This window comes from Macrosteles quadrilineatus, unplaced genomic scaffold, assembly GCF_028750875.1.
Source record: "Macrosteles quadrilineatus isolate MER2022 unplaced genomic scaffold, UCM_ALF_1.0 Scaffold_9__3_contigs__length_116548681, whole genome shotgun sequence".
NCBI lineage: Eukaryota > Metazoa > Arthropoda > Insecta > Hemiptera > Cicadellidae > Macrosteles > Macrosteles quadrilineatus.
The window spans coordinates 107,347,268-107,366,723 of record NW_026542602.1 but is presented as its reverse complement, the minus strand read 5'-3'; the positions used below and the strand labels follow the sequence as shown (position 1 = coordinate 107,366,723).

At 43.8% G+C, this 19,456-nt stretch overlaps 1 protein-coding gene across 1 annotated transcript; it reads right to left on the bottom strand.

The window, feature by feature from the left end:
* Window positions 1-15,873: 15,873 nt before the first annotated feature.
* LOC129001999 (uncharacterized) lies at window positions 15,874-18,526 on the bottom strand. The gene is made up of 3 exons (XM_054429478.1): window positions 18,164-18,526; window positions 17,407-17,650; window positions 15,874-16,821 (listed from the first exon to the last, which is right to left on the bottom strand). The coding sequence occupies exons 1-3, from the start codon at window positions 18,398-18,400 to the stop codon at window positions 15,884-15,886; spliced, it is 1,419 nt and encodes a 472-aa protein (XP_054285453.1). The 5' UTR covers window positions 18,401-18,526; the 3' UTR covers window positions 15,874-15,883.
* Window positions 18,527-19,456: the final 930 nt, after the last annotated feature.

The window sequence follows — 19,456 nt, the reverse complement described above, 5'->3', positions numbered from 1 at the left end:
ATGAAAAATTTAATTGTATAGAAAAGAATCTAGAAGATAGGTTAGTTGATAAGCTTAGGCAGGAGTTTGCTGCATCGGGGAGCTTCACACCTACGTCATCGGCTAGCACTGGCGAACTTCAGCAGGACAACGCCCTAGAAACGATCTCCAAGCCAGCGCCGACCATTGCTGCCGTTGCCCCTCAGAATATCGTTCCTAACTTCGATGGCAAAACCCCCTGGGAGGACTACATGCTTCTCTTCGAGACAGCGGCTATGGTCCATGGGTGGACCGAGGAGACAAAGGCTTCAGCACTGTGCCTTGCACTACGGGGCGATGCATTAGCTGTTCTGCATGCTATGCCAATGGTGGAGCGGAAGAATTTCGCAGAATTAGTAAGAAGATTGGACATGCGCTTTGGACATCGACATATGGACCAGCTCTACCGATCACAGCTGCGGAACCGGATCCAGAAGCCCAGCGAGTCACTCCAGGAGTTTGAAGCCGACATTGCTCGCCTGGTGAGAAACGCCTATCCATCGGTCACGGATGATGTCTACGAGAGTTTGGCGGTGGATAAATTCCTAGACGGTTTACGTGAACCTGAGACTCAACAAGCAGTGAAGCTCGCCAGACCAAAGACCCTGAGTGACGCACTGACACAGGCACTGGAGTTCGAGGCTGTGCGACAGTCGGTGAGGGGCCAAGCTCGAGTCCGCGTGGCAGACGCAGAACCTACAACTCCACTGGACATCGAGGAGCTAGTAAAGAGAGTGCTGGAGGCACTAAAAACTCGTCGCCGGCAGATACGCTGTTGGAGCTGCGGACAGATGGGACATCCCCGGAGTAAATGTCCTTCGACCACATCAGAACCGAAGCCGGAAAACTAAGGAGGGTTGATGGGAAGGGGCAACCGTCAGCCCGCGATTTGAAAGCCCCGAGGAAAAGTGTTAAAGTTGCTTCACTGGGAAGTCAGTCGAGCAGTTACTACGTCGACGGAAAGGTGAACGGCCGTCTCCAAAGCTGTCTTCTGGACACCGGGGCGACTATGACCATCCTGAATCCAAACACTGTGTCGACAGAAGATATTTCACCAACATCATGGTCTCTACGTACAGCTACAGGTCAGCTGGCTCAGGTCTATGGGCAGACGGTTGCTACCTTCCACATTGGCGGCTGCGTATTCCAACACTGCGCACTAGTTGCCGACATAGATGAGGACGTGATTTTGGGAACCGATATAATGGTGAAGTTCGGATTTAAGTTGGACATGTCAAGAGGATTAGTGACGCTTGGAGATGAAGATGTCATACTTCGGCGTGGAAAGGATATCTCTGCACGCGTCCTTCTATTGGAAGACACAACGCTACCAGCACGCAGCCAAGTCATCGTTCGAACTACTGTCGAAGGAGATTGGACTAGTGGGCAAAGTGTTCTTCTGGAGCCAGGAAGTGAAAGTGAATCCCAGCTTGGACGTGGTGTCGTTGTCGCCAGATCCTTATTTAACTTGGGACACGGAAATCCGGTGCGACTGATGAACTTGAATGGTTTTCCTGTGACAATAAAAAGAGGAGTAACGATCGGAACTTGCGTGGCTGTTAATTCAGTGGTGCGTCAACTAAAATCATGTCCGCCATCTCCAAATGGATTGCCGAAGGAGCTGGAAAATTTCGTGGAGAGCACCTGTCAGGAGCTGACGCATCAACAAAGTGCAAAAATAAAGGACTTTATTGCCAGATGGCAAGATGTCTTTGAGTACGGAAGTGGCCCTAGAGGAAGAACGAATATAGTACAACACAAGATAGACACCGGAGATGCAAAACCCATACGTCAGGCCCCTAGACGACTCCCACTGGCAAAACGTGACGAAGCCGAGGGAATCATAAAGGAGATGGAAGCAGATGGTGTCATCGAGCCTTCTAGCAGCCCTTGGGTGTCACCTGTAGTACTAGTGAAAAAGAAGGACGGCTCAACGAGATTTTGCGTGGACTACCGCCTCCTCAACAATGTCACCAAGAAAGACAGCTACCCTCTCCCCAGGATTGATGACACACTAGACACTCTGGGAGGATGTCAAATATTCTCTACTCTAGATCTCAGAAGTGGCTACTGGCAGGTCGGGCTCGATCCTGAGGACAAGGAGAAGACAGCGTTCTCTATTGGGTCAGGACTTTGGCAATTCACTGTACTGCCTTTTGGACTTTGTAATGCCCCTGCTACTTTTGAAAGGCTTATGGAGAACGTCCTCAGGGGATTGTCATGGGAAACATGCCTGGTATACTTGGATGACATTATCGTCCTAGGCAAATCCTTCGAAGACCACCTGAAGAACCTGGAGAATGTCTTCATGCGACTGCGGATGGCTAATCTCAAGTTGAACCCCAAGAAGTGCAACTTGTTCCGCAAACAGGTTAATTACCTCGGCCATGTTGTATCAGACAAAGGAGTATCTGTGGATCCGGAGAAGATCAGAGCTATCACTGATTGGCCAATACCTCAGGATAAACACCAAGTTAGGAGCTTCCTTGGGCTGTGCGCTTACTACAGAAGATTTGTAAAAGGATTTGCTAATATTGCCAAACCATTAACTAAATTGACCGAAGACAAGAGAACCTTTGTTTGGGACAACGACTGCGAGAAATCTTTTGAAGAGCTGAAGGCCAAATTATGCAGCGCACCCATATTGAGCTATCCACGACCAGACGGAAAATTCGTACTAGACACGGATGCCAGCAATACCGCCATTGGAGGAGTCCTTTCTCAACTTCAGGATGGAGAAGAACATGTGATCGGATACTTCAGTAAGGTACTGTCAGCTCCTGAGCGAAATTACTGTGTCACCAGGAGGGAGCTTCTGGCAGTGGTGAAGTCCATAGAACACTTTCACAAGTATTTGTATGGAAGAAGGTTCCTCTTGAGAACGGACCATGCCGCACTGATATGGCTTCTAAGATTCAAGTCTCCAGAAGGGCAGGTTGCTAGATGGTTGGAAAGGTTACAGGAGTATGACTTCGAATCAGTCCATCGTGCGGGACCGAGCCACAGGAATGCGGATGCACTTTCAAGAAGACCATGTGGAGACACCTGCATGCACTGCACACGCAAGGAAGACAAAAGTGCATCAGTTCATCGCGTGACCGCCGTTGACGACGAATGGGACAGTAAGAAGCTGTCAGAGGACCAGAAGGAAGACCCAGACCTAAGACACGTCATGCAGTGGAAGATGGACAATAAAGGAAGACCGTCGTGGCAGGATATTGCTCCATTGTCTAAGAACGTCAAGACCTACTGGGCGCAGTGGAACTCGATTTTAATGGAAGAAGGAGTTTTGAAGAGAGTCGTCGAATCGGAGGAAGGGGGGCACCGAAAACTCCAAATAATACTTCCAAGGAAGAGGGTTCCTGAAGTGCTAAGGGAAGTGCACGATGGAATTTCTGGAGGCCATCTAGGGGTACATCGTACACTGGTGAAAGTAAGAGAGCGCTTCTACTGGGCTAATCAGAAAGATGACGTCATAGACTGGTGCAGAAGATGTGTGACCTGCGCAGCATCAAATGGCCCTGTCAACAAACGAAAAGCCCCAATGAGGAAATACAACGTAGGTGCCCCGTTCGAGCGCATAGCCATTGACGTTGCAGGACCTTTCCCCATGTCCGATGCTGGAAATAGATTTATTTTGGTTGCAATGGATTACTTCAGCAAATGGGTAGAGGCCTATGCATTGCCTAACCAGGAAGCGGTAACAGTTGCAGATATATTAATCAAGGAAATGGTGAGCAGATTTGGCGTCCCGCTCGAACTTCATTCTGACCAAGGAAGAAATTTTGAGTCAGCGGTATTCTCTAGAATGTGTGAAGTTCTTGGTATCCGGAAGACTCGAACAACACCTCTTCATCCACAGTCAGATGGCATGGTAGAGCGCATGAACAGGACGATGGGAAGATACCTGTCAAAAGTTGTCTCCGATCATCAGCGGGACTGGGACCAATACCTGCACCTGTTCCTACTTGCGTATAGGAGTTCCGTCAACGAAACCACCGGCCAGACTCCAGCCAACGTAGTTTTCGGTCGAGAGCTCCGTCTTCCATGCGACCTGCAGTATGGTCTGAAGCCTGACGAATGTGTGGTTGGTGAGGATTTCGTATCCAATCTGCGGAAGAGGATGGACGAGATACACGAGAAAGTCCGTCGCAACATATCTGGAGCAAGCGACAGGATGAAGGAGAGGTACGACGTGAAGGCCGAGAAAGGAGGGTTCACACCTGGAAACCTCGTGTGGCTACACAATCCCCGAAGGCGTCGTGGATATTCGCCAAAACTCCAGAACTCGTGGGAAGGACCTTATGAAGTTATTGCCCGTTTAAATGACGTCATCTACCGGATTAAGAGGCAACCAAATGGCAAACCCAAGATAGTCCATTTCAACAGGCTTGCACGCTACAAAGGAGATCATGGCCAAAGAGATGAACAACAAGTTCGTAACCTATCGACCGACCCAAAAGGCGTCGTGCCTGAGAGACGTGGAAATGAAGGACCGAGGCTGTTATACAAGGACCTCTTCACTTTGCCAGTGGAATATGCCTTGGCGCACTGCGTAGCAGAAGACCTGAGAGCGTCGCGAGGTATAGCCACAGTCTTCAGGAAAAAGTTTGGAGGGACTGAAGATCTCGAGCGTCAGAGACCCGCCATTGGCACCACCCTTCACCTGAAGCGCAATGGAAGGCATCTGTTCTACCTCGTTACGAAGGAAACGACAAGCCGGAAGCCTTCCTACGAATCCTTGAAGAAGAGCCTGCAAGACCTGCGTGACAAGCTCCTTCGGATTGGAATAAAAAAGCTTGCTATTCCCAGGCTGGGATGTGGTTATGACGGACTGGAATGGAGGATTGTAAGAAATATGGTGCAGGAACTTTTTGAGGACACTGGCATCGACATTGTGGTGTGTGTATTCAACCCATGGGGAACCGGAGACATTATTGATCCAGAAGATCGCAAGCTTCGGGAGAAATCTGTTCTGGGACAGAACAGTCTTAAGGAGGGGGTAGTGTTACAAGTCAGGAGCCCCACGCAACAATAGCCAGGCGCCGTCTCAAAAGGGTTGTTTGTTTACACGGGTTTCTAGCGCACCACTGATAGACAATAGACCCATGTCAACGGACTACCTCAATAGGGGCCCTAGAACCTTCTACACTTCTACGGCGTAAACACCTTTGTCTAGGCTACCAGGGGTCTCCAGAATGTTCCACGGCAAGCTTATATAAGGGACCGTCTTCCGGCACACGGCAGTTGAGTTGAGTTAAGTCTTCCGAGAATCATCGAAGCGACAGCACGCCGGTGTGAGTGACCAGTGCTAGTGGCAGTGACAGTGTAGTGACAGTGAGAGTAACAGTGTAGTGACTCTAGTGACAGTGTAGTGACAGTATTGTAACAGAAGTGATAAATCCTGTAGAGGCTAGCTGTAAGTAGAAACATTGTAAATATAATAGGCATTAGCTAGGTTTAGATAGGGTTAGTTAGGTGTTAGGTAATTGTAATATTTGTAAATATAGATTAATTAGTGTAAATAAATAGTTATCATAAAATCGCCAAGTTTTGTTTGTAAAGAACCCGTTAAGCCCGCAACAATAGTAAAAGGTAATAAAATTTAAAATATCAACAAATAGGCTAATGAATTTAAAATTTAAAAGGAATAACAATAAATAATCTTTAAATCTTGATATAAACATCTAAAAATTAATCAACAATAAATGACACTAAATAACAACAGTAGTAACTTGCGGTAACTAGGCGGTAACTGTCTAGGGCATCTCAGTCACTAGGTGGAGGGGCGATGAAACTGGGCAGAGAGGGGGCATCCCAAAGTCCAAAAGATTGGCCCCAAGTAGGAAAAGCTTCTCTGCTACCAGTAGAAGGTCCATCTCCTAGGCGAGCAGCACGGGAGGGGAAAACGAGCAGAACGGAGAGGTAGGCCATAATCCCAGAGACAGCAAGGCGAAACAAACTTCCTCTCCACCAAAATAGCTCGGGTCTGCTTCATGTCCTCCTCACAGGCCCTGAGTGACAAAACCCAGGAAACACAGTAGTAAGAATAATAGACTGAGTCCATATCCGCAAGGTTCACTGTCACATCTTTCACCATTTACATTTAGTTCCAATATTTCACTGCTTTAGGCCTAACATATCATTTTCAAAAGTTTCTAAATTTTTAAAAGGTTTGTCTCTCTATCACAGCTCTCTATCAATATAAAACATTTCAAACAATAACAATATTTTAAACATAACAATTAACAGGTTAAACAGTACAAGAATGGTAACATTAATTTGCGGTAACAATGTCAGCAGGCCAGACGGGTATGTGACAGTGGTAAATTTCACCAATTGAGAGAAAAAATTTAAATTGTCTGGTCCAAAGTGGCCAGAAGAACAAGTTAACAGAGAACAATTGACACTTAAACACAGAAAAATACTTTAAAATTGACAAAAAACGTTCCATACAAAAAATTTAGGCCTAACGCAACGACTCATGTATTTTTGCTAATTTCTCCAAAAGTTGTGATCCGAATTTGTTCGGAATGGTCTTAAAAGCTGGGGGAAATGTTCCAGCAGCTTTTCCAGACCATTCCAAACCTTAACTCAAAGGCTGAAACCAGTAGGCCTTTTGGTTACCCAGTTCAAACTCGAATGGAGAATTGCCAAACTAAAAATTACTGTAACTTTCTTAAAACTTGATTAAAATGACTCAAACTTTCTGGGGAGCTTTAAGAGCAGTTAAAATAACTTAATTTAACTAATTTGGCAAGGACAAAGCAAAATAAAAGACTTTAACCTTACTTGACTGGGTAACACAAACTGAACATTTTACAAGACAAAACAACACTAAAAATTGTACGGGACACAGAAACAAAAGACTACCAGAAGTAGTAGCCTAAGACAATTACATTTACTGAGCAAAAATTGTAAGCCTAGGCCTACCACAAAACAGTCGAAGGACCCAAAACTGACTTGGCAGTTTCTCTCAAATAGCGGCTTTCCAACAAACATTTCTCAGTCAATTCTAGGCCTAGCATTTCGGGCAAAGCCCTGAATTATACAAAACAACAGAGAACAGGGAAACTAACTATCAAAAGTCTTCCACGACCCCAAGACTAGGTTCCAGACCTAGTGCAACCATGTGCAGCTAACCTAACTTTAGAAAAATGTGAAAAACTCACCCAAAAGGCGCGCGTGGCGCACTTGAACTACTCCATAACCTCGCAGACTAAGCACAAAGTAAAAAACATAATTGATTTTGCATAAAACATGTGCCAAAAGGGCGATGTAAAACGATGGAAAAATGTCTGCGAGGTTAACTAGTTGATTGTCACGCAACCTCTGAAGTGCTTGGCGGTGGGAGTAATAAGAACAAAACCCACAGCCTTGTTCGGGGTCGTGGAGTGAGAAACACTGAACTAGCCTACTATAAAAAAAAATTGAACCATTGATCATGAGTCGTGACATTCGCCCGGTGGAATTAGTCACGGCTCAACCTCCCTCCCCAAAAGAGGACACTCCTCTCCAAAAGGGACAAACAAACAAGCCTCTCCCCCACTTCCTGAAAAGAAATTGACCTGAAAGACAACTCAGGTGTCTGTGGTGGGGAACGCCAAGGGACTTCCAAACTGAGGGGAAAACTCACCCCCAGGGTTTGCTCTGGCCAGAGCTGGAAAATTTTGTGAGGGAAATTCCTTCGCAGAACACAGGGGACAGGAGAAGTGATCAGGTTCTCTGGCCCAGTGCACTTCCCACCCAGACACAAGAGGAAAGAAAATTGCCTACGGAAGAGTTCCGCGGAAGGGCTTGAGATGAGAAATGTGCGCCCTCCGGAACACTTTTCCAGTCCGCGGATCTCCAAGCTCCGCCGTGACAGGCGTCAAAAACCTCAGGATGCGGTGGGGACCTGACCACCGATGACACAACTTTGCAGCTCTCTTGTCCACAGCCGAACTGGCTGGATGAGCTTTACAAAACACCAAATCCCCCACCTGGAAAGGGTTGTCTACTCTACCACGATTGTGCTTCCTCCGGACCAATTCCCTAGCTCTGATCAAGTTTCTCCTGGCCGCTTGCCAAGTTGCCTTGACATCAGCCGCACCAGGAGGTGGCAGAAGGTCGCCAATTCCCCACACATTCGCTAACGGGTTGTTAGGCGGATAGCCTAGAAACAGCTCGAAAGGGACCGCCTTGTGACTCTCATGGTGAGCAGTATTGAAAGCAAACTGAAGCCAAGGGAGTTCCTGATCCCAGGTGGTCTGCTTGTCAGCATGGAAAGCTATGAGAGCGGAGCGAAGATTGCGATTGAACCTTTCAGCATGAGAAGGCTGTGGATAGTAAGGGGAAGTAGTCACATGGCGGATTCCGTGCCCAAAGCACATTCTTTTGAACAGATGGGAAACAAACTGTGTTCCGTTGTCGGAAACAATGGTGGCGGGTATTCCAAAATGTTGGAAGAGGTGAGTTCGAAGTACCTGCACGGTGAGCTGTGCAGTGGCATTCCTTAAGGGAAAAAGCCAACAAAACTTGGAGAAGGCATCCACACAAACAAGTAGGAACTTATTTCCTGACTTGCTACGCGGGAGAGGCCCTACATAGTCAATGAAAACCTTCTCCAAAGGTCTTTCCGCCACCTCAGATGACAACAAACCAAACTTAGAGTTTTGAGCGGGCTTGCTCAGTGAGCACGTTTGACAAGAACGCACCCTAGCAGCAAGATCCCGATCCATACCCTTCCAGATGAACATTTCCCTAACCTTCGCAATGGTCTTGTGGATACCTAGATGCCCACCCACAGGAGAAGAATGAAAATACTCAAAGACCATAGGGATTAGAAGACTAGGCAGCACAACTTTAGGTTTACCTCGCTGCCGAGCGCGACAGCAAAGGGCACCCTGGGACAGAAAATATGGGGGGTGGGCTCCCCCATTTTGAAGCTCACCAATGATCTTTGCCAGCTCAGGATCCTTCAGCTGATGGGGAATGAAATCAGAAAAGGCGAGTGGAAACTCCAAGAGCACGGCACAACCCGGTTGCTCTTGGTCAGAAGGAGGATCGTCGGGTGAATGGTACATCCTAGATAGTGTGTCCGCAATCACATTCTGAGTGCCTCGAACGTGTTGCACTTGGAACTTAAGGGACGATATTTGGACAACCCAACGACCAATTTTCCCAAGCTGGCGTGGATGTGCGAGAAGCCACGAGAGTGCCTGGTTGTCGGTTTCCAATAAAAACTCTTTGTGCTCCAAAAAGCGTCTGAATTTATTGACTCCAAACACGACAGCCAAACACTCGAGTTCATACACAGAAGAGCTTTTCTTTTCGCAGGGACTCAAAGTGCGTGAGGCGTACGCAATTGGCTGCCTAACACCATCCACCTCTTGTGACAACACAGCCGCAATTGCGACGGAGGAAGCATCTGTTTGCAAGACAAAGTTTTGATTGAAATCCGGCATCGCCAAAACAGGGGGCTGCATGATAGCCTCCTTGAGAAGATCAAAAGACGTCTGCTGCGCTTCACCCCAGACAAACTTGGCGCCCTTCTTCCGAAGCTCATTGAGAGGAGCCGCCAATTCAGCAACATTGGGTATGAAGCGTCGGTAAAAACCTACCATGCCGATGAACCTAGCAATACCCTTGACATCTCTGGGAGGAGGAAACTCCCTGATAGCCTGGGTTCTAGCGGGGTCGATGCAGACGCCTCTATGAGAGATAAGATGACCAAGGAACGAAATTTCCGGCTTTGCAAAACTAACCTTGTCAGGATTCACGGTAAGGCCAGCCCTATTCAATCTACTCATGACTTCTTCAAGATGAATCAGGTGATCTTCGAAGCTCTCACTGTACACCAAGAGATCGTCGAGGTAATTGAACACAAACTTGAACTTGACATCATGAAAGATGGAATCAAGGAGTCTGGTGAGAGTCTGGGCCCCCACAGCAAGACCCATCGGAACTCTTGTGAACTGATACAAATTCCACGGAACGCAGAAAGCAGTGAGAGGTCGAGACTCAGGTTTCAAAGGAATCTGATGATAGGCCTGATTCAGATCAAAAACAGAAAAATACTTGGCCTTACCGAACCAATCAAAAGCAGAATGCAAATCGGGGAGAGGCACAGAGTCGATTTCAATTTGCGCATTCAATTTGCGATAGTCCAAAACCATTCGGGACTTGCCATTGGGTTTTGGGACGAGAAAAGCTGGACTAGCGTAGCTCGAACGGGAAGGTTCAATGACACCATTTTCCAGAAGTTCGTCAATGATTTTTCTGAGAGTTTCCATTTTGGGTGGAGCTAATTTGTATGGGTGAGAGCGAACGGGACGGGTATCTGTTAGACGAATCTCGTACTCTAACAGGTTAGTGACTCCAAGCTTTGGCGTCAGCACAGCTGGGAAACGAGAACACAAGGTTCTGATGGCTTCAGCCTCGCAAGTAGTCAGATGCCCTAACGGATCGATTGTTGGCTTGCTGGGTATCTCAGGCTCGACTACCGCAGCACCACCACCAATTTCATCAGCAAAAGATATAAATACCCGCCTCGCAAATCGGAAAAAACACTGACCTCTGCCTAAATCCAAAATTAGGCCAGTGTGCTTGATAAAATCCGCTCCCAAAATGACAGGGAAACAAAGGTCCTTAGCCACCCAAAAACTCCAAACCCAAGAAAAATGTTCAATTTTGAACTTGAAACGGGCTTCATAGATGATGGGAAGGGGTGAATTTGACGCAGTCCAGCAGATAGGGGTTTTTCGCTCAACTTGCTTGATAAGCCCAGACGATTCAAGTTTTTCAAAAAGGGACAAGGAAATGAGGCAACGGGCTGACCCAGAATCCACTAGGGCCTTCTGCACCGTGGAACCTATGAAGATGTTGAGACGTGGGCAAGTTGAGCGCGCCGCTTTCACGCCCATGGAAGCAAGGCCCGCAATCCCCCGCAGCAGAGGCTCGGTCACAGGCACAACACTCCCATAAGGGGAGGCAACAGAAACATTAACTGACTTTAACTTAGACTTTGACTTACTTGAAAAAACTTTCAAATTATTGCCCTTTACATTATCACCAACAACCTCACAGGAAGGATTGGGCAAATTTTCCTCCTGTGAGCAAACTAGTTTTTTGGACCACGTCCAAAATTTCCACCTTGACGGCAATGCCGCCGAATGTGACCTGGTTGCCCACAACCAAAACAAACAACAGGTTGCCTCTGCCACTGCGGCGGTTCAGGACCCAACACTCCCACGGGTGCTACGACAGCATGATGACCAGCTAGGGGAAGATGCCCCGCCGCTTGGTCTCTCTGAAAATCAGCGTCCTGGACAGATCTCGAAAGGATGGAAAGTCTGTCCAGATCCGCAAAAGATGAAGGTCGTGGTGCAAAAACCAGACGGGAGCGTTCCTCAGGCTTCAACCCCTGAAGCACAATGTCAATGAGCTCAAGCTCACTGATCCCCAAACGCAAGACCCTTTCCACCGTGCGAATGTCCCCCACGTACTGGCTGAGAGACTCGGCTGGCTGCTGAGGACGAAAAACTCTCTCAACTTTCAGCTTCTCCATGACCCGACGGGGCATGAAAAGCTCCAAAACTTCTTTATGAAAAACATCAAAGGTGACGCCTCTGCGCAAACAATCAAGCAATCTGTCCCCCAACGGTTTCAGACAGTATGGAGCAATGAGTTCCATCAAAGTTGCGTCTGACATGCCAGGGTATTCACGCATGCGCAAAACACTCTCCAGAAAAAAACAAAGACCATTCACATCTAACCCGTCCACCGGCCGGAAACCACTCAGGACAGAGGCAAGGGGATGGGGAAGTTTGCCAAAGGAGTTAGAGATGGAAGGGGAACTATGAACTTGAGAAGGAAAGGGAGATGGGGACTGGACATTCAGCGTAGCCGCAGCCAAGGTGGACGTGTGAGAGGGGGACGGTGTGACATTTGCATTTGACATTTGAACACTTGCAGGCAACTGGAGCAGTGTACTTGGCGTAGGCGGAGCCTGGGGGGTACCCACTGGAGTCACATCAACTGACCTTGGTACTTCGTTTGAAATTTCCGAAGAACGGTTGTCTTCAAAAATTTCAACTTTCTCTTTGACAGACTTTCCTGCCTTAATACTCTCCAAAATTCCTTCCAGCTCAAGAATTCTGGCTTCCACCCAGCTCTTGTCCTCATCTTGGCTTTCAGGTTGCCCCAAAACCAAGAGTAGACGCTTACGCCAGTGCGTCAGCTGTGTGATAGCAGAACCCTTAGCTGAGCCCGTAGGCAAACTACTCCAACTATCAATTTCCCCACTTAGCTCTTCCATCCTCTCTTTACATGCCTCCAGTTCCTCATCCAAACTGAGCGACTCAACCCAAGCTTGAGGCATGCTAGCAATTTGTCTGAACTGTGTACGCAAAGTGCGTACATCAGTTCCAGGAGTCTCCCCCCGGGACCGCACCTCGTACACCAGCTCCGGCTTCCTCAAATATTCCGGCACAATTGACGCCATACCGAGTCTCAACCAGCACTTGACTCAAAATAGACAACAAAAGTTTTTCACAAAACAAACACAGAAATTTAATTCCTAAGGCTTCTGGACGTTGATGCCTACGCACCTGATGGGGCCCAAAAGAAGAACCTGCCCATTCATACCGCAAGTACCGCAAGAAAAAAAACAACGAATGACCCACGAACGTACACACACACAAACATACACCGATACATACACTAGACAACACCTAACACTTGTGTGATGGGGTGTACACACAAACCTTTTTTTTTTTTTTTGAGACACATGACCATGCTTTTGACACTCTTGCTCCCGAAGGATGCAAGTCATTACCACCGATTCCACCCGGTGCCTCGGCCAAAGGGCGAGCTCCTAATAAAAAGCGTTTACGCCCCACCACAACACAACAAGGCCCTTTTCCAAAACTGCCAGGCCAGAACATTTCCAAGAAACCAATCCATCCACGGCTCTTCAAACAAAACAAAAAATAGAACGTGGACAGTGATCGCATCCCTAAGTATCCGAGTCGTGAAACCAAGTTTCACGACAAGGCACCCAAGACGCAACCCACTAACCACGCTCTGCTACCAGATGAACCATGCCCTCGTGCCTGCCCCCAGACTAACGAAATGGAAGCGTGATCCATGCGCAGGCCCGAGGAGCGGCTCACAAAACTTTACTTAACAAAATGAGAACCATGGATGGAGGTTCAAGAACAACACGCCATTTGAGAGAAACGAGCTGTAATTAACCATTAAAAAAATAAACAACAACAACATTAACAACAATACATGAAGTAAATACTCTCAAATAAAGTTTAAATAAATTTTGTTACCAATTTGGCCTACTCACTTACAAAGGAACATTAATTTAAAAAAATTCAAAATAGGCTAAATTCAGTCAAAGTAAATTTAATCAGTTTTAACCTTAGTAAAATAAAATTTGTAAAATTGCAACAATGAATAGGCTATATAAAAATCTCTTCCTTTAAATAACTGGTAACAATTTAACATTTAGGGGCCCCAAGAATTGAATTTATAGTAAAAGGTAATAAAATTTAAAATATCAACAAATAGGCTAATGAATTTAAAATTTAAAAGGAATAACAATAAATAATCTTTAAATCTTGATATAAACATCTAAAAATTAATCAACAATAAATGACACTAAATAACAACAGTAGTAACTTGCGGTAACTAGGCGGTAACTGTCTAGGGCATCTCAGTCACTAGGTGGAGGGGCGATGAAACTGGGCAGAGAGGGGGCATCCCAAAGTCCAAAAGATTGGCCCCAAGTAGGAAAAGCTTCTCTGCTATAAGTAGAAGGTCCATCTCCTAGGCGAGCAGCACGGGAGGGGAAAACGAGCAGAACGGAGAGGTAGGCCATAATCCCAGAGACAGCAAGGCGAAACAAACTTCCTCTCCACCAAAATAGCTCGAGTCTGCTTCATGTCCTCCTCACAGGCCCTGAGTGACAAAACCCAGGAAACACAGTAGTAAGAATAATAGACTGAGTCCATATCCGCAAGGTTCACTGTCACATCTTTCACCATTTACATTTAGTTCCAATATTTCACTGCTTTAGGCCTAACATATCATTTTCAAAAGTTTATAAATTTTTAAAAGGTTTGTCTCTCTATCACAGCTCTCTATCAATATAAAACATTTCAAACAATAACAATATTTTAAACATAACAATTAACAGGTTAAACAGTACAAGAATGGTAACATTAATTTGCGGTAACAATGTCAGCAGGCCAGACGGGTATGTGACAGTGGTAAATTTCACCAATTGAGAGAAAAAATTTAAATTGTCTGGTCCAAAGTGGCCAGAAGAACAAGTTAACAGAGAACAATTGACACTTAAGAGGCGGTCGGATAGAGCCCCGTATCCCACATTCTGCAGGCGTTACGAGCAACAACACAGTTCTCCCAAAACAGATGGTTGTAATAGTACCACCCTAGGCCACCAGTTTCGTGGCTGTCGCATGGCGGGATCTGAGATTGTTGACAACCCTGTGTGACCTAGAAACTGGAAAGCATCAACTCGACTACCCTCAGCCAGTGTTCTAGCCCTTGTCTTTTGTTCCACCGCATGTTTCACTTTCACTGCTCGCTACCTTCGCTCACCCACCCTTTTCGTCTCAGCAGGTCTCAGTTCGTCACCCAATATGCACAGCAATATGCACAATATGCTAATTTTCCACACTCAAAAAGACTGTTTTGTTGATACAAATAGCTCTTTCAGTAAGACATTTTGATTTACACACTTAATTTTAATTTAAAATAATTACATGATAACGTATTCAATTATAAATAATATACTAGAGCTACTGAGCTCAATAATATAAATACTAGGCCTATCCCATATTTTTTTTATACAAATAAATTACATTTTTCAATCACAGTTCTTTATGGAAATTTATAAGCATCATAACAGATGATAAGTTTATGGAAAAGTTCATCAAAGGGTGGAATAAGTCTACATTATTATCCAATTTTTTTTATTTACCAACATATTGGTTGTGTTTATAGAAATACAGTTTGTTAGACCGCATAATGATTAGTCGTACATTACATATTTAGATAAAAAAGTATTTATATGTACACAAACTGCAAACATTAAATCAAGTTAAAATAAATTTGATACATTTTTTAAAACTTACATGAATTAAAAATACCATAAATAAAACCTTGAAAAATATATGCTTACACCTACAAGAAAAAATTACAAATATCGTCCCTAATTAAACTATAATGAAATACTTATGAAAAATACTGAACATATTAACAAAATACTGAATATATTTACAAACTACTGATCATATTTACAACAGACTGGACATATAGGAAATGGAACTATTTAAATTAGAAACAACAGTAGGTCCTTCGAACCCTAAGTATGTTTACACAAAATAGAAACATTAAATCACGTAAAAATAAATGTTAAGCGTATTAAAAAAAATATAATAAATTAAAATAGCATAAATAAAACCTTAAAAGTGTATGCTCAAACCTACATGAAAAAACTATAAATGTCGTCTCTAATTCAACTATAATGATATACTTATGAAAAATACTAAGTACTGTAAAAATATATTTACAAACGACTGAACATATTTACAAAAGACTGAACATATTTACAAAAGACTGAATATATTTACAAACGACTGATCATATTTACGAAAGACTGAATATATTTACAAAAACTGATCATATTTACAAAAGAATAAATTTATTCACAAACGACTTATCATAATTACAAAAGACTGAATTTATTAACAAACGACTTATCATATATTTACAAAAGACTGAACATATATACAATGGAACGAATTCAATTTGAAAAAAAAACAGTAGGTCCTTCGTGCCGTACCTATTTTTACGTTTCAAAGCCATTTGAAGGTTCAATCTGGCTCTGGCTGTTTTTTTTAGACTTTGCCTTATCCTGTGCCTCTATTATATACATAGGATTTCGAATGGGCATCGACCTTCGATGACGTGGGTCCACGATTTCTGGAACTACACAGTTCATGTAAAATCTTTCAAGTTTAATAATCATACTGTTCCAAAACTCGTCGTCTCTTTTAATTTTTTCTGTCTTCAGTCCTTTCGGCGTCCAGAGAGCAAAAACACAGAACTCACGACCGGTTACACCCAATTGTCCTTGGACTTGGTAGTAATAGTTATGAGTTCTGTTGATGTCACCGATTTTGCCGTCCTGAGACTTCCAGAAGGTCACTTTTCGGGATATGATGGCTTCATCCGGAGTCATATTCTTGGCGGAGGATGGGCATTTGATCTCTACGAGACCATCCGCACCTAACAGACCGTCAGGTGTGGCTCCCAAGAACATCTTTTGTGGATGTATGAAGAGTCCGCAGGGCTGGATAGTCGTCTCTAGCTCCCGCTCGAGGTGTTGCCGGGCGGTGTCCTCGTGACTCCTACCATACGCCATCGCCTCGCAGTCGAAGGTGGAGTAGAGCAGCTGCTTGACGAATGGACCGCAGCCTGTTGTAGGCTTCATCTTGCAGACTCTTCCGTAGTTGGATGCTGTCAGAAGATTCCTCCTAGTCTGCAGCCACACGCCACTGTTGCTCTGCTCCACAGTCTCCCGTTCCAACTTTTTGCGTTCCTCTTCAGTTTTTTGGAGGCTTCGCATGAACTCGTCAGTCTCCTCGGCCATGAGGTCTTCCTCGAGGTCAGGTTTCTGTGCAGCAGGTCCATAATCTTCATCTGGTTTGTTAGAAGATCGAAACAGACATTTCCTGGACCGTTTTTTTCCTTTCTGTCTATCGACCTTCCTTTTCCTCTTAATACCTGAAAAAGTATATGACATAATGTTTTAGTGATTTTGAATATTTCATACATTTACAGAGAAGAATAAATTATAGAGGTATTATTGTTGTAGGTTATTTGAGATAAATGGATGCAGCCCTCCATATTAACAAGACTTCAATGCAAATTAGCCATTCTTAGAGAGAAAATAATTAGTCTTTGTAGTGTGGCGAAAAGTAACGTTCAAAATACGAGTAAAAGTGGGTCTACAGTATATACTTGACCATTTAAAGTGCTCGACAAATATGGCACTCCAAACATGGTCTCAAATATGTAATGATTCACTGTCTACTCTTCTTATGAAAAATACTATTTTGCGTAGTAAACATTGTAATGATGACTTTTGGCAAGTGATAAACACATAGCGAAAAAAAAACAAAACTGGAAAACAAATATCGATCTCCAATATAGGCTAGTACTCCATTGTCTACTGACTCTCTTTTAATTTTAATTTTTAATTGTAAAAACATGATAAGATAACTTTAAACTTTGTTTTCACAATTTAAAATTTGTTTAGTCATTGTTTTCTAAATCATTGTTCCAGTGACATTAAAACATTAGGTTTACCTGTGCTTTTAGAATATATTCCAGGGCTTGACTCGCACATCTTTTTGTGGAGGAGATAGTGCGTGTTCCCCGAGTTGTACTGGAGAACTGCGCCAGAACAACGGCCCTGATATGACCCCCGAAGTGCGAAGTTGATGCGCTTGCCGCCGATGTACTTGGCGACTATGGAATTGTAATGTTCCGCAGGGTTGCTGGTCACGTTGGCGATAAGGCTGCGACTGTGTCGGCTTAGGTTTTTCACTTCCTAAATAAAGAACAATGGGGTTACTTCTCTAACAATAACAATCACACAGTGAATGTAACAAAATAGTAATGGGTGATCGGATTAGTTAGACATCTGTGACAATTTATTCTGATGGTTAAGTACCAACCTATATTAAACAAATGTACAGACTTTAGACCGGGCCCTAACAATAAAAGAAAATTACGTACTTAGGTTTGCTGCTACAGGGAAATTAATGGATTCTGTTATTTTATTAAAATGTTAAAAGGTTATGAAGGATATATATCTGGCCTAGAATTTCTTTTTATATGTCCAGAAACAAGCAAACGATAACAGTATAATTATTCTCCATACAAATTAACATGTTAATTTTAAATTTAAATTTGTTTGTAAATATATTTGCGTAATCGTCAAATAATGCTTGAATTAATGAAACCTTTTTTTAAATTTAAGCATTACAGAATAGTTTTGAAAGAAATTGCGAAATCTTATGTCAATGGTAGAAAAGAATAATTAATCTTAAATTTATCGTACCTCGATCAACAATGCGTACAGTCCCGAAGCGGTCAGTGCAGGAACAAGGTTCGCAGGATCAGATCCAGGCTCAGCAGCGCAAAAATAGCCTCTGTCCAAGCAATGTGAGTGCTCCCCGAATTCGTGGCTGGGAATGTTCATGAGATCCATTCTGAGGTTCTTCACCTTATCTTCCATTGATCCGTCCTGCTTCCTTCTATAGTCCGCTGCCTTCGACGCCGCCGTTCTAAAATTCATTATTTTCTCGGCAATCTTCTTGCGAAGCTGAACAGTGTTTTTGATCTTATTGCCGGTAGTAGCGATTTGCCGCAGCTTGTTACAAAAATTTCTTAATAAATGATTTTTGCATTCGATTTTTTCCACAGTGATACTTTTATACGGTCGCGTCTCACAAATCTTTTTGTAGACGCTGCTGTCGCCGTCTGCGATGAGCCGCGCGTATCGCACCCCGTGCATCTCCTCACTGCACGCGAATCCCTCGGCGATGAGAGCAGGCTCCATACTTGATGAGCTTTGTTTCATCCCCCAGTTCTTGTAGCAGGTGTGGGGTTTCGGCTGAACATCCTTGGCTTTTGCCCGGACGCACGGGGTACAATATTTATTTTTCACACCCATGTATAAAACTTTTCTAGTGTGATGTCCCACTATAGCAGCCTGTAACAAATAATCAAATATCACATTATTAATACAGATTCAAATAAATGTAAATGTAAAATCGCAACACATTGATAATACATAGAATAATAATGTGGCTGTTTAAGTACACTATTAACAACAGGCACACAAAATAATTTTCAATAGTTTCGGTTTTATTTATGTAAGTGTTGTATTGACCTTCTTGTACATAATTTTGGACTAGTCCTACTTTTATAAAATAATAAAATATATAGTCTGTATAGCGTAGGGTGGCACACGGACCTAGGTCGATCCTCATCTCCCCCCGGCGGTCGCCAAGACAATTAAAATTTTTTTCGCCTCATAAATAGCAAAACACATCGAGTGTTATATCACTCTTCTTAGTTTTTGTAGTACTTTACAAATATTTTATATAGCAATATGGTCGAAAGCTAACTTTTCAGTCGTAATATAATCATACTTAGATGACAATTTTATTCTTAGTATGATATCCAAATTTACACAATATTTTTTACTTTGAAATAAATGAGCATTCTTGACAACTGTGTTAGATTATTGAATAACTAAACTACTTTTATCAAATAATAAAATAGTTTTGTTATTTTTGCATTTGATTAATTTACTGAAAATGAGTTGCATAAAAGGATTTGTACTTAC